The sequence below is a fragment of the Asterias amurensis genome, chromosome 5, assembly GCF_032118995.1.
Source record: "Asterias amurensis chromosome 5, ASM3211899v1".
Lineage (NCBI taxonomy): Eukaryota > Metazoa > Echinodermata > Asteroidea > Forcipulatida > Asteriidae > Asterias > Asterias amurensis.
In genome coordinates, this window is record NC_092652.1 from 24,509,844 (window position 1) to 24,523,295 (window position 13,452).

The 13,452-nt window shown below is 37.5% G+C and overlaps 1 protein-coding gene across 3 annotated transcripts in view; it reads left to right on the forward strand.

Annotated features, from left to right (window-relative positions):
• Window positions 1-9,858, forward strand: part of LOC139937769 (uncharacterized) — a 39,111-nt gene extending 29,253 nt beyond the window's left edge. For 2 of the 3 annotated variants that reach the window (XM_071933073.1, XM_071933072.1), the window contains exons 3-4: window positions 1,914-2,048; window positions 6,507-9,858. In XM_071933073.1, the coding sequence (XP_071789174.1) occupies window positions 1,914-2,048; window positions 6,507-6,634 (263 nt within the window). In that variant the 3' untranslated portion in view covers window positions 6,635-9,858. The remainder of the gene's footprint in view (window positions 1-1,913; window positions 2,049-6,506) is intronic. The other variant, XM_071933074.1, reaches the window with a different exon arrangement.
• Window positions 9,859-13,452: the final 3,594 nt, after the last annotated feature.

The window sequence follows — 13,452 nt, forward strand, 5'->3', positions numbered from 1 at the left end:
GTGAAAGGTCTAATGGGGAACCATACCAATTTCAATTTTGTGCTAATTGGTCAAAATCAAATTTCAGTGTCTGAGTGTTTCAGTCATCTCGACACCTTTCTGAAACGTGGTTGAAAGTTTTTTGTTTTTTGATATTGGGGGTAGGGTTCCCCCTTCTTTTTGAAGTTGTCGTCATACCAGTCTAGACGGTAACGATCAGTGGTTTGCAGATAATCAAATCGCTCATCATGTTCATGCAAGGTCCATATCTTTTGAAGTTTCAAGACTTATCAATATAATTAATCAATGCCCCGTGGGATTGTTTTACAATTTATTGACAAAGATATTCGACAATAATAAATCAGTCATAAAAACATACTGTACGTTTTTGCTTTGAAGCGGTTTTGCTATGTGTTTTTAGTTTCAATTTGTGTATAATTGGAAAGTTGGTCCTTGTTTAATTAGTAAGAGAAGACTTATTAGCGTGCAATGGTCACTTCCCCCCTTCTGACGTCACCACAGGGGGAAATAATGCCGCCATTTGCTTTTAATGGATTTTTATTCTGTTGTGAGTTTCACAGTACAAACCCCATAACCAATCGATTCCCAAGCAAAATATCGCCCTTGATTAGTGTTCGTTCGTCACGGCAATTTTTTTTTCCCGTTTTTGAAGGGGGCGCATCGCTCGCGAGGCACCCCACGCTTTTGTCACTCACCGCTCGGAAGCTAAACTATTGACCGGGGTCCTCCAAAGGAGCTGTCGATTAAGGCCTTTTAAAACAAGTCCGGAAAGATGGAGTTTAGGCTGTTATAGATCAATAATTCGTCACTGATGTAGAGCTAGTATGATTTCAAGACACTTTGAGTTGATAATATAAACGACATTCACGTTTTATAATCTATTTCACACTGACATCTAAACTCCACATGAGGGAGTGAAATCAATGGCTGGATCGCCTCGTGGTAATTTGAAAGTTGATATTATTGGTTTAAGCGATTCATGAATCTGTTCGAGTGGGCTGTCAGTATTAATAGCAGGTTTCTATATCCATATCATGTTGGGTGTGAAATCAAATGTCATGAATTTATCAACTTCGGTTTGCAATAAATGAATGGATATGACTTGCTGAGAGGGCGTAAAGATATTGCGTTTGATAGATTGTTTTTTGGTTCTTTGTTTTTGTATGTTTGGATATTCTATGTTCATTACTTTGAAGGTGTTCACCTTTGGTAATTGTCAAAGACCAGATCTCTCACTAGGTGTATCCCAACATTAAAAAAAAATCTGTGCAAGTTTTGACTCGATTGGTCATCGTTGCAAGAGAATAATGAACGAAAAACACACATGTCTCAGATGCTTTAAAATGGCTTCAGGCCTGAAGTCTTTTACCATTAGCTCTTTCTCGAAAACTAAGTTATCCTCATCAGAGGGGGCAGTTCCCACAATGTTTTATACTATCAACATATCATCTCTCCATTGCTCATTAGTGTTTATGGTAACAATTATCTTGAGTAATTACCAATTCCTTTAATGAATAAACTGGCAACAAACACTTATCAATAAGTCTGCTGCGTGGTTGCAAAACAAAAGGGTTGACTCAGAACATATTTAATTAGAACAATGTTTCCACAACATACAAGAAAAACAAGACATCACAGGGGTCAATTCCACAAAGAACTTAGGACTAGTCCTAACTAATATGACTAGTCTTCTAGGAGATATTAAAAACTCAAGGCTAGTCCTAAGTTAGGACGAGTAACTTAAGACGAGTAACTTGTCCTAACTCGAGATAAGACTTGTCCTAACTCGAGATAAGACTTGTCCTAACTCGAGATAAGACTAGTCCTAACTCTTTGTGAAATCCACCCCGATCGGTGAGCTATGAATGAGTTTGTCTAAAAGAAATTTGCTAATGACATTTTTGTTTTTTCAGGGTTGGCGTGGCTGTTGCTTTTCCTGATGGTTTCAACGGTGTGCCTAAGACCATGCCACGCAAGCAGGAGATGCTCGGTCAAGGGATGTATGGTTCACTTCGGCAAAAGAATAGCTCCATTTCCCGAACAAGATGGTAAGTAGTTTTGTGTGTATCAGAATTGCGTCACAATAATTAGGGAAAATCGCAATATTGACTTTTGCGTCACCAAAATTCACTCCTCATTCGTTTTCGCGTAAAGTATGAACCTGGGCTTTCATCAAGTTTCCGGGCTAAAAATAGTGCGTCTTATTATCATCTGCATTAACAACACCCTTTGTTTAAATGATGAGATTCGGCAAATGGCTTATGTTTTCTTCGACGTGCGACTTAATAATAAGTGTCTCTAAACCAACAAAAGCGCCATAAAGATGCAAGGAATACCTTCGTTTTCTTTTTGTCCTACAAGCTCAGCTTATCCCCAAGACGTCGCCGTTAATGTACTTAATATAATAACTCATTACAATGGACTAGACAATATATTGATATGATTATTAGCTAGTCAGTTTGTTGACTTCGTTGTCATAGCAAGACACAACAATGATTAATGTTTTACATTCACCATGCAGTACGAAACAAAGGCACGTACTTTGCATGCATACAAAATGGGTGCCTGAAATCAACTGCGTCATTTTTATGTTTCAATAAATATTAATTTAACCGATGGAAATTTGCATCGGGGATAAAGAATACTATTAGTGGTTATACATACATATAATGATTTTGTAACTTTCGAAACAGGTCTTATTCTCTGTTCACCGTCATGGCACTAAATAACATTTTAACGCATTTTTTGACATTTTCGTCAATCAAATTGAGTAGTTTCATATATTGTCTATGCAGGCCCCCATTTTTTTTTTTTTTGGGGGGGGGCGAATGTGAACAAAATACACCGATGCGGGGGAGCTGTTTTTTTTTCAAAAGCCAAATTCAAGTAAAAACAGTTTTCCTGCGCATCTTTTGGTGCGCACCATTTTGTTAATTTTGGGGTCGAATTTTTCTTCTTCTTTTTCGATTTTGATATGGTTTATTGAATCCTTCTTTTGCCTAAAAATAAGCAGTCATTGACAAAAAACAAAACAATGACCCTTTACCTTTAAGATGAAAGTAAATGAATTTACGTTTGAATTCATCCGTCGGTAAGAAATATTCTAAATATACGGCACCCCCTTTTATGAGAGCTTATTAATTATGAATAAATGTGTGAAAACGGGCAGTCTGTGCATCGACTGCTCGCGGTCAAGTTAATAGAAGGTTTTACCTACAAAGCCTGCTTTACTCAAATCCTTCACCGGAGGAGAAAAAAATCAATATAGGTAAAAACTCCCCGTTGGGGATTTTTGCCTACGTCTTGCGTCTTTCTGACAAATTACACTCATTTTGGACGCCGCGGTAGCACATGTCTTTATTGCCTTTTCATTATATTAAGCATTTTTACAACTTTTCGGGTGGGTTATGTTTTAAAAAGCTCAGTTAATATTAGACTGGTATAAATCATGCTGTTTCAGCTGTTTGATCCGAACTGTTGGATCTGATTTGACTCAAAATGAGGAACACAAAAAGCAGTTATTTCCAAATGTGCATCTCTCAGAACACCATCACAAATGTTCATTAGAAGTAGTTCTCAGCGTCAAAAAGCGTTCGGTATTTTTTGTTCTAGTGTGTATGTGGAGCTATATTCGAATTATAAGATCCATCCATTTATATAGCATCATTAAATGTTTACAAATGTGCTGTGGCGCAACCTGCAGCTAGTCATACCAGAAAACTTGGTTCTTTAATGTGCTTTATTACAAAACACACGGGTCCAACGGCTTTACGTCCCATCCGAAGTGCGAAGCAATAATAACACAAGTGTGTCAAGACCAGGACTCGAACCAACACTCTGCTGACCAGCAAAACTAGAGCTTGAGTCCACGCTCCACTTCGATATACCTCTAGATTTCGAACTTGTAAATTGCGAAAATTGATAAAAACAATAATCGCACCTTATTAGTGTATCGTTATCTTACGCAAACATTTTCTATTTATCTTGTAATTTTTTTCTTCTAGATTTATTAGATAATAATGTTATGAGCCTGTGACAAACTCACTTACTCCAAGCAACTCCTAAAACATGTTTGGTTACCACTTCAAACAGAATAGCGGCCTATACTCAAAATACTTGAAAATCAATAAGTTTGGGGTGTAATTAAAATGTCCACCACTTAAAGGTTACTTCCGGTAGCAAACTAGGGATTAAAGGGGCAACTCCTTTTTCTACAGACCATGTTAATTAAGAAGAACGGGGAGTAATACAGACAATATGTTTTAAAGTGGTTGAAGTTCTTCTATAAGACTGCGTTAATATTTGGATTCGTAACCGACCGTTGTATGTATTGCTCGTCCAGTGCGCTTTATTAATTTCCTAAACGAAATTAATTTTGCACATAGTTGTGCTGAGAGTGGTTATTAGGCATCATAGAATGATTAAATAAACGTAAAAAACCATAGGATCTGCCGCTGGGACTAAAGTGTTCTCTTTTTTCCCTTCATTGGGCCGCCTTTGATATTTTGCGTAATTTATTTGTGGCGGTCTTTAAAATGTAGGATCATAGATTGGTTTTTTCAACATATTACGCTGATTTATAGGCAAAGTTATCTGGCCGCAGCATTCGCAAAAGAAATGACTCATGCATGAACCGTTTCTCATATTCAAATGTTTTGAGGTGAAAAAATTTCCAAAGCATATTACTTCGAAGGGAGTCCTTTCTCAAAATGTGTCACACTTGATCAACAGCTGCAGTGCTTCTCACCATAGCAAAGTTTCTATGGCTAATAATTGTTGAAGAACTTACCAATCTATTCACCCTATATCTTTAAATTACCTCTTTGCCATAACTGTTGAATATGTAGCGTAGAATTACAAGACGGCCTCCGGCCTAGTGAAAGTTTCTGAGAGCTTTTGAGTTTTCATTTAAAACGTCTTGAATACTGGTTACCAATCGAAACCTTTCCTGAAGTACTTGAGAAGAGTTCTGCCCCACTTTTGTTTGTAACTCTGCACAATGCTTGGGTTTCGTCACATTCATGTAGCCAAGAATGAGGGGAATTATAGCAATGTACATGCTTGCAATGAATGTTATGAAGTGCGTGCAGTGTTGGCTTTCACCTCTAATTGATTGCGTGATATTTTGTCAGAGAGAGAATAATTGTGTAACTTAAGTTTGTTTCCTCCCACATCCTGGGCATTATGCGTTCAATTAAGAACCAATCATCATGAGACATGGTCTTTTCAACAATATCAAAACAAATGCAAGAAGGAGAAATTAACCCAATTCGTGGCCTTTTGATAAGAGGGGTATCGAAGCGCCTGTCTAGCTTTGAAAAGAACCTCAATAGAAACGGACTCACAAATGAAGATTTAATCGAAGCTCAAATATTCCGGTTGTCAAAATGATGACTACCCAGAGTGAGCGACTTCAACCTTTTGAAGTCAAGCGCGATGTCAATTGTCTAAAGATCAAATGCAGCCTCCGGTCATAACCGATCGATGATATATGCCTCTTACATGCACTCTCACCTTTAGGCTCCAGTTCGCTATTATGAATTGGGATTCATTCTAAACCCTTGTTTCTTGAGTTTGTTTTTACACTACTACCGGAGGGTTCGCCTCGTGAAAACCTACAGCTATTGTATCAGCTGGTGTCCCTTAACAATGAACTGGAGACAGTGTTTGTGACATTTTAACAGAAATAAAGGGAGGAACGGAATTGAGGTTTTTTTTTAAGTTTGACACTTTGTGTGACTCGCCTTTTTATCCCGAACTTAACAATGTTGAAAGTATTTCCACAAAGTTTACTTCATTTTTAAGAAACGGAACTTTTCCCCAAGTTGAAGAGAGGACCGGACACTTTGTGGCTCGCCTTTTTATCCCGAACTTAGCAATGTTGAAAGTATTTCCTCCAAGTTTACTCCCTTTTTAAAGCCATTGAACACCTTCGGTAAACAGTATTGTCCAAGACCCACACTTCGTGTGTCACAACTTCTATTGATAGTATAAAACACTGTGAGACACGGCTCACTCTGAAGTAACGTAGTCGAGAAAGAAGTAATTTTCCAGGAATTTTGATTTCGAGACCTCAGATTTAGAACTTTGAGGTCTCGAAATCAAGCATCTGAAAGTACACAGGTTCGTGTGACAAGAGTGTTTTTTTCTTTCATAATTATCTCGCAACTTCGACGACATATTGAGCTCAAATTTTCACAGGTTTGTTATCTTATGCATTATAAGAGATACACCAAGTGAGAAGACTTGTCTTTGACAATTACAGGTTTCTCAGTAATTTGCTTGTGCTTTTGCATATTTTTTGCTGTTCTCTTTTTATAACCATTGTAATATTGCTTTTTCTTGTAAATCTTTGATGTGCAATTTTTTAATTCATGTTTGTGTTTTTTCATGTTTGCTGGCAAATAAAATGAAATGAAATGAAATTAAATGAAATTACTGACGATGCGAAGTAGTTTCTGAATTCTCAAACCATTTTCTTTTTTTTACTTGAATCTTTTTTTCAGAAGAGCAAGCAGTTCAAAAAGCTACGGATTATCAAAACGAACGGCAAAACAACCTGCTTCGTCTAGTGGACCGACTCATCTCCAACTCGATGACGTCACGGAATTCTCCAATAGATGACGACGCATGATTGGAAACAATTCTTGTATGAAACTCGGACTTGTAATTAAAATTATTATATCGAACATACGTGGAAGGCATGGACCGTTATACTTTGCGTTTACTTTATACCTTTTCGGGTTTTTGAGTTAAATGATCGTAGACCTTATGCACATGACGTCATTGCAGTAGGGCGCCCTCGCCTATAGAGGTAACAAAAAGGGCTTGTTTGTTGGCCAATTGCGTGCGCCGCGCGTACAAAAATCTTTGCGTTTTGTTGTTTCGTCATCGGTTTACCTCTAAAATGGCGGCTTGATGCTTCAGGTCTGTTGTATCGTACGTTGCACATACATCATTTGCTTTGCCTTTTTATCCGTTTCTAGAAATTCAAAGTCGGAAAAGAAAATATAAGTATAAAACGGTTAAACGTAGGGTCATAGATTGTTTTTGTCAACGTAATACTAATTCTTAGACAAAAATACACTTATAGATACATTACAAGTCACATGTGAAAGTTACGGTTAAAAACTGTGTATATTTGCTGAGAAGACAGCAATTTACTGTCAGGATATTTTCAGGATATTTTCACAGGGAACATCAAACCCCTCCACTTATCGCGATGACAGCGGGTTGAAGTGCATCTTTGGCTACAGCGTTCGCAAAAGGACACAAAAAACCAGAAATCTGAGAAACGATTCATACATGAATCATCAAAATTCAAATGTTTTTGGCTAAAACAAATTTTACAAGCCATACTACAAATGTAATCCCTTCTCAGAATAGTTTTACTATTGTCAGCTGCAGTGTTCTCATCAAGTTCGTAGGGTAATTAGTTGTTGAAGTATTTACCGATCTATGACCCTATACTTGAGACGTGTTGAGGTCACCATTTCTATACAAACATTTTGGAGCGGTTTTATTTTGTTGTTTATATCTTATTTATTCATTTATTTTGTTTATTGTGTTGTATTTATTCATTTTATTTTTTTATTTTTTAACTCCGGCCAGTCTGGTCTTCTGCCATGGCCTCAAACCTTGTTTATGACGTATGTCAAATTAAAGAGGGCAAAATAACGCGAATTGGTCTATATAGTCACAGACTCCCTAAACTAGTTTGTCTTTCACGCAATAGCCATGTGTGTGTAATGTACATTATTGGAAATAAAAGTACTACTATGTCCAAAATGTACTGTAATTTGTAACTATTGCTTGTACTTGTTTTCATGAGACCACTTCTACTGACGTTATAACCATTTTATGAAAACAAAACAGCCCTGTTTATTAAGCAGTTACGTATTGCACGTATGATCTTTAAGTTACTCCAATTCATAAATAACTGAATCTCCACAGAACAGCTTAAAGATGCTATGTCACATTTTTGGCCCCAAACATTAAAAAATAGATTTTTTTTGAGTGAATAGTATTTCAAAGAGTATCACCCGCTCTTACGAAAAAAAAGTTTAACTTTTGCTTTTAATGGTCAGGAACTATATGACAAACATTTTAAACTTTTCTTATAAAGCACATAAGAAGTGGTCACGTGATATATTGTCGGGATCCCGAAAAAAAAAACTAATTTTGAGCACTTTATTTCACTGCTACTAATAATTGGCGGACTTTTTCGAGCAATGGCTCAAATGAAAGCTTGTAACTTTCTCGACCCCCATCAAAATACCTATTGAATTTTAAATCAAAATGTTTGGGTCAAATCGGCCAAAAATCTGACATAGCATCTTTAAACTGACATGGTGGTATAATGAATGTGTAAATGTATATAAAAACAAACCTACACAACTCTGACACCCCTCTTAGAAGTAGAATAGTCCAGTCTAGGATACCAAAGACTTTGACTCCCCCGGGGCAATGCACTCTGGAGTAAAAAATGTGATATGACTAAGTTCACCAACGCTCACTTATAGAAGCATAGAATCAATATTAATACCAATATTTGCTTACGTTATTGTATTGGATTGAGTTAATAATTATGAATGTAAAGTCTGTACTAATTCCGGTGGAGGGGAGATGTTGACATTCATGTCTGGAGCACGGCACTGTTATAAATAGTTTATTTCATTAACACTAAGAATTTTAAATCCATTATAGTGTTATTTCGGAGGACGAAAAATGCCATGTCTAACTGTTGAAAATTGAAATGTTGCTCGTAATTTATGCGAGCCTTTTTGTTTATAGCTTGTCTAAATTCAATTAACGTTTTCACTTCGACAAAAACACTAATTGGAATACCTTATTTAGATCAGATTGCATGATATGACATTTTTCCAAGTGTTGGCTTTTTGGTTTGAAAAAAAAAAAACGCTTTTCGTGATTTCCTTCTTCATTGTATGTTTAGCTTTTGGCGGTCCTCCAGCGAGTGATCCAGTATTGTCGTTTCATTAGACGTAACAGAAACAAATAAGTAAAGATCTAAAAACAATTCAAACAAAACCGTCCCCACTTGCTTTCTTGAGGCAGAAAATTGTCTTTTCGGCTAAAAGCATAGGCATATTATATTGAACGCCATCGTCTTGAATTTAATGAGAAATTTACCATAATTTTAGATTTTCTTGTATCACAATTACAGTTGCATCTTATCTTTCTTAAGAAAAAAACAGATCGTTAACTTGTTTTGAATCAAGCTAGTTCCAGAGCTGTTTAAAGAGAGTTGCGACATAGAGGGAGCAGTTATCTTCAGTCACGTGGTTACTGTACGCCATTTTCGGTGCAGCATAAATATTCAGACTAGTCTCGCACCCTGTGTCCCCCCCCCCCCCCCCTTCCCCCCTTATTGGTTTTTGTACCGAAAATGGCAAAATCGTCATAACTCTCTATTAAACACAGCTTTGGTGACTTCGGTTCCGTACGCCCTCACGCCGTCAAAAATACGGCGAATTGAAACCGTCTCAGACTGTCACTGTCTTTTTTTTTTTTGCTTGTATATAAGAAGGATTACACAGAAATCTATATCAATTTCAACATGTTTTCCTGCAGCTGTATAGCACCTGGCGAAATTGTGCAACAAATGCAGTTTCTTGACTAGAGATAAACCTAATAGATATTACTAATGTATTGAATGTTCAAACACTATTGCTATGCCGCAAGACAAAAGTTGACAAAAATGTGTTCAACAGATCCACGTTCCTAATACGCTCCTTACAAAATTATACGTCACAAGTTTGCTTATAGCTACCTTCTGTTTAGTTGCTTAAATTGATGTTTTCAACAACTTACTATTGTAAAATCAATGTAATTTATCAGAAAGCGAAATTAAAAGCTATTGTCTTGTAGATGCGTGTTTTATTTAGTTATTTATTATAGATTTGTAAACGGTCTCATTACAACGTCCGGTCTTCTGTTTGTGTGTGGGGGTTTTTCTTATTTTTTCCGGGGGTGGGGGGTTTCGACGTGGCAGGAGATTCTGTCACACCCCTGAGATTCTGTCCCCCATTATGGCGAACTGTGCACAAACGTCTTCTGACAGCATCATCTTTTGAACCATCCTCCTTCAGCCCAAGTAAATTTTCAATAAGGGGGAACAGAATCTCAAGCGGACATTCCTTGGGACACCGAATCGTAAGCCAGAGACTTCTCTCAAATTATTTGCCAACAAAAGAGAAATATTATAGTATTAAATGTAAATAACGACTAGATAAATAAATTCCAACAACACTGCACCTGCAACAATGGCATTGACGAAAGGCAACTGAGGTCTACGGACAATGGTTTGGAAATGACAATATTGAGTGGAAGACGCAGACGCAGGGCCGTGCCGCAGCCAGCCTACACAAGTGGGGCTACCTTGCATCTCCGCTTTGTGATTGTGGAGAACCACAGACGATGCGCCACATGATAGATGACTGCCCACTCTCTCATCTTGATGGTGGCATCAAAGCCCTTCACCTGGCTGAGTACCTAGCCGTAAACTGGCTTACGGACTTCAAAACGAGATCTACATAGCATACGACATCATCAATGGAAGAATTTAAAGTCAATAAGATTCAAATCAATATTTCTAAAACCGGCGGCGGTGCCTTTATGTCATGAGTATATTAAATAACTGGAGACATTAACAGTAAATGACAAAATAGAACTCCAATTTTTACATAGTTATTTATTCTCTCCAACCATCCGTAAAAACAGATCAACGCACTTCGTGGCCAAACTGAATACTACCAAGAATTGATTACTTACAATTATAATGGGAAACCTATTGATAACAGTTGCCATACATAAATTCAATATTTATTTGCCTTTTTTAAAACAGTATGTTACAATTCGCAAAAGAAAAAACGATTGTTAGACGTTATACCTCCACGCCCGACGTTTGGCCCAACCGTTTCCAAAAGGAGTAAGTACAGGGATGCGTTTTGGCGGTCGTAACCAATAACTGTTTCGGTTGAGTTGCCCATTGGTTAAGCACATGGCCAATGACCGAAACAGTTATTGGTTACGACCGCCAAAACGTACCCCAGGCTTCAGGTGGTCTCTGCATTAGTTCAACGACACCCCCCCCCCCCCACCCCCTCCAACTTGGACCTCATCATCACCATCATCCAGTGACTTTCAAATAGGAGGTACAGGTGCCTCCCCCCACCGACCCCGTTTAAAATATGTAATTTCGAGAATAAAAGTACTCGAATAAAAAATTATATAGGCCTAGTATTTCAGTGTTTTATAACTATAAAGTTTAGTTTCTACTTACACACAGACAAAGATTTGCTTTACCTCAACGGAAACAAGTAAAATGACATAAACATGGTGCTGAAAAGTGGGCTTGTTTAGCTAAGAAATGCAAACGGAAACACAGTTTTAATTGGCCAGAAGTGCCCCATCTCCCATGAAAGAAAGGGTGCACACCTTGTACCTCCTAAAATATGACAGTGGTTTCGGTGCTGCACCATCACACCAGGGGTGGATTTCACAAAGGTAGTCCTAACTTAGGACTAGTCCTAGGCAATGCTAAGAGATAGGACCAATCCTAAGTTAGGATGGGTTACTGGTCCTAACTTAGGACTGGTCCTATCTCTTAGCATTGCCTAGGACTAGTCCTAGGACTACCTTTGTGAAATCCACCCCAGTGTAAGTGTTTCGGATGCATTTTCTCGAGATTGTCAAGAGTAATGAACGCCATTGTCTATATGGCCGCCTGTAAATATTGTTCTTCTTTTTAAAACACACTTTAAAACTACTCTCTCAATGAAGTCCGCTTATCGCCAACACTTCGGAATCGGAGACCTGCATTGTAATGAACAAAACCCAAAATCTTTTCTTAGACGGTTTTCAACAGCCGAAGTAAATCTGATACGTGGAGCTATTAAATTATTTGTAACATTGTCTACGTCTGCAAATTTGATTACATCTTCTTCTTCTTTCTTTATTGTTCTTCTTGTTTTTCCTATCCTCTTTTTCTATTTCTTTTTTAGCCTACTCGTCATTATGACAAATCTTATCAATTGTTGCCATAGGAAAGCCAATTCCCATTTCCCTCAGCACTGACGGTCCATCTTGGGTTCTCATTTTTTGTCAACAAGAAAATTAAATATCTTGTTCCGTTAGGTTCACGGCGGGCAGGGTGTCCCGCAATGTTTAGTGGATGGCCAGCATGACCAGTTAGCAAGCTTTTTCACTACTCCATATTTTGTGTCAATAGGGATGTATTTCAACAGTGAAAATGTCAGCCGACTGCATGGAGGGAATTCTGACTGGTCCTTTTGCGGTTATTAAGAACAAAAAAGTAAACAGTTCCACAAACACTGGTGGAAATAAATTGTATTACAGACATTATTCATTCACCCATCAACAACATTTATTTCCATACAAACATATTATACATATATAAATAATTTGATTTTTACAAAACTGAAACTGTATGGAGGCATGACAATTAAAGGCAGTGGACACTATTGGTAATTACTCAAAATAATTATTGGCATAAAACCGTACTTCATGACGAGTAATGGGGAGATGTTGGTGGTATAAAACATTGTGTGAAACGGCTCCCTCTGAAGTGCCATAGTTTTCGAGAAAGAAGTAATTTTCCATGAATTTGATTTCGAGACCTCAAGTTTAGAACTTGAGGTCTCGAAATCAACCATCTAAACACACACAACTTCGTGTGACAAGGGTGTTGTTTCTTTCATTATTATCTCGCAAGTTCGATGACCGATTGAGCTCAAATTTTCACAGGTTTGTTATTTTATGCATATGTTGAGATACACCAACTATGAAGGCTAGACTTTGACAATTACCAATAGTGTCCTATGCCTTTAAAGGCAGTGGACACTATTGGTAATTACTCAAAAAAATTGTTAGCATAAAACCTTTCTGGATTACGAGTAATGGGGAGAGGTTGATAGTATTAAACAGTGTAAGAAACTGCTCCCTCTGAAGTAACGTAGTTTTTGAGAAAGAAGTAGTTTTCCACGAATTTGATTTCGAGACCTCAGAATGAGATTTTGAGGTCCCGAAGTCAAGCATCTAAAAGCACACAACTTCGTGTGACAAGGGCGTTTTTTTCTTTCACTGTTATCTCGCATCTCCGATGACCAATTGAGTTCAAATTTTCACAGGTTGGTTATTTTATGCATATGTTGAGATACACCGAGCATGAGGACTGGCCTTTGACAATTACCAATAGTGTCCAGTGTCTTTAAAAGCAAAAGCTTCAGCTGGGATGCCTTGCACAAAACAAACCAAAGATGGATAGCATTTATAAGATATAACATTTGTGAGAATGAGATAACTTGGGTATAATACTTGGCTTGTAATTGTTGATACCTCCATGTTAAAATGATGCAGTGCAAGCAGGGCCCAATTTCATAAAGCCTGTAAGCACAAAAATGTGCTTAGCAT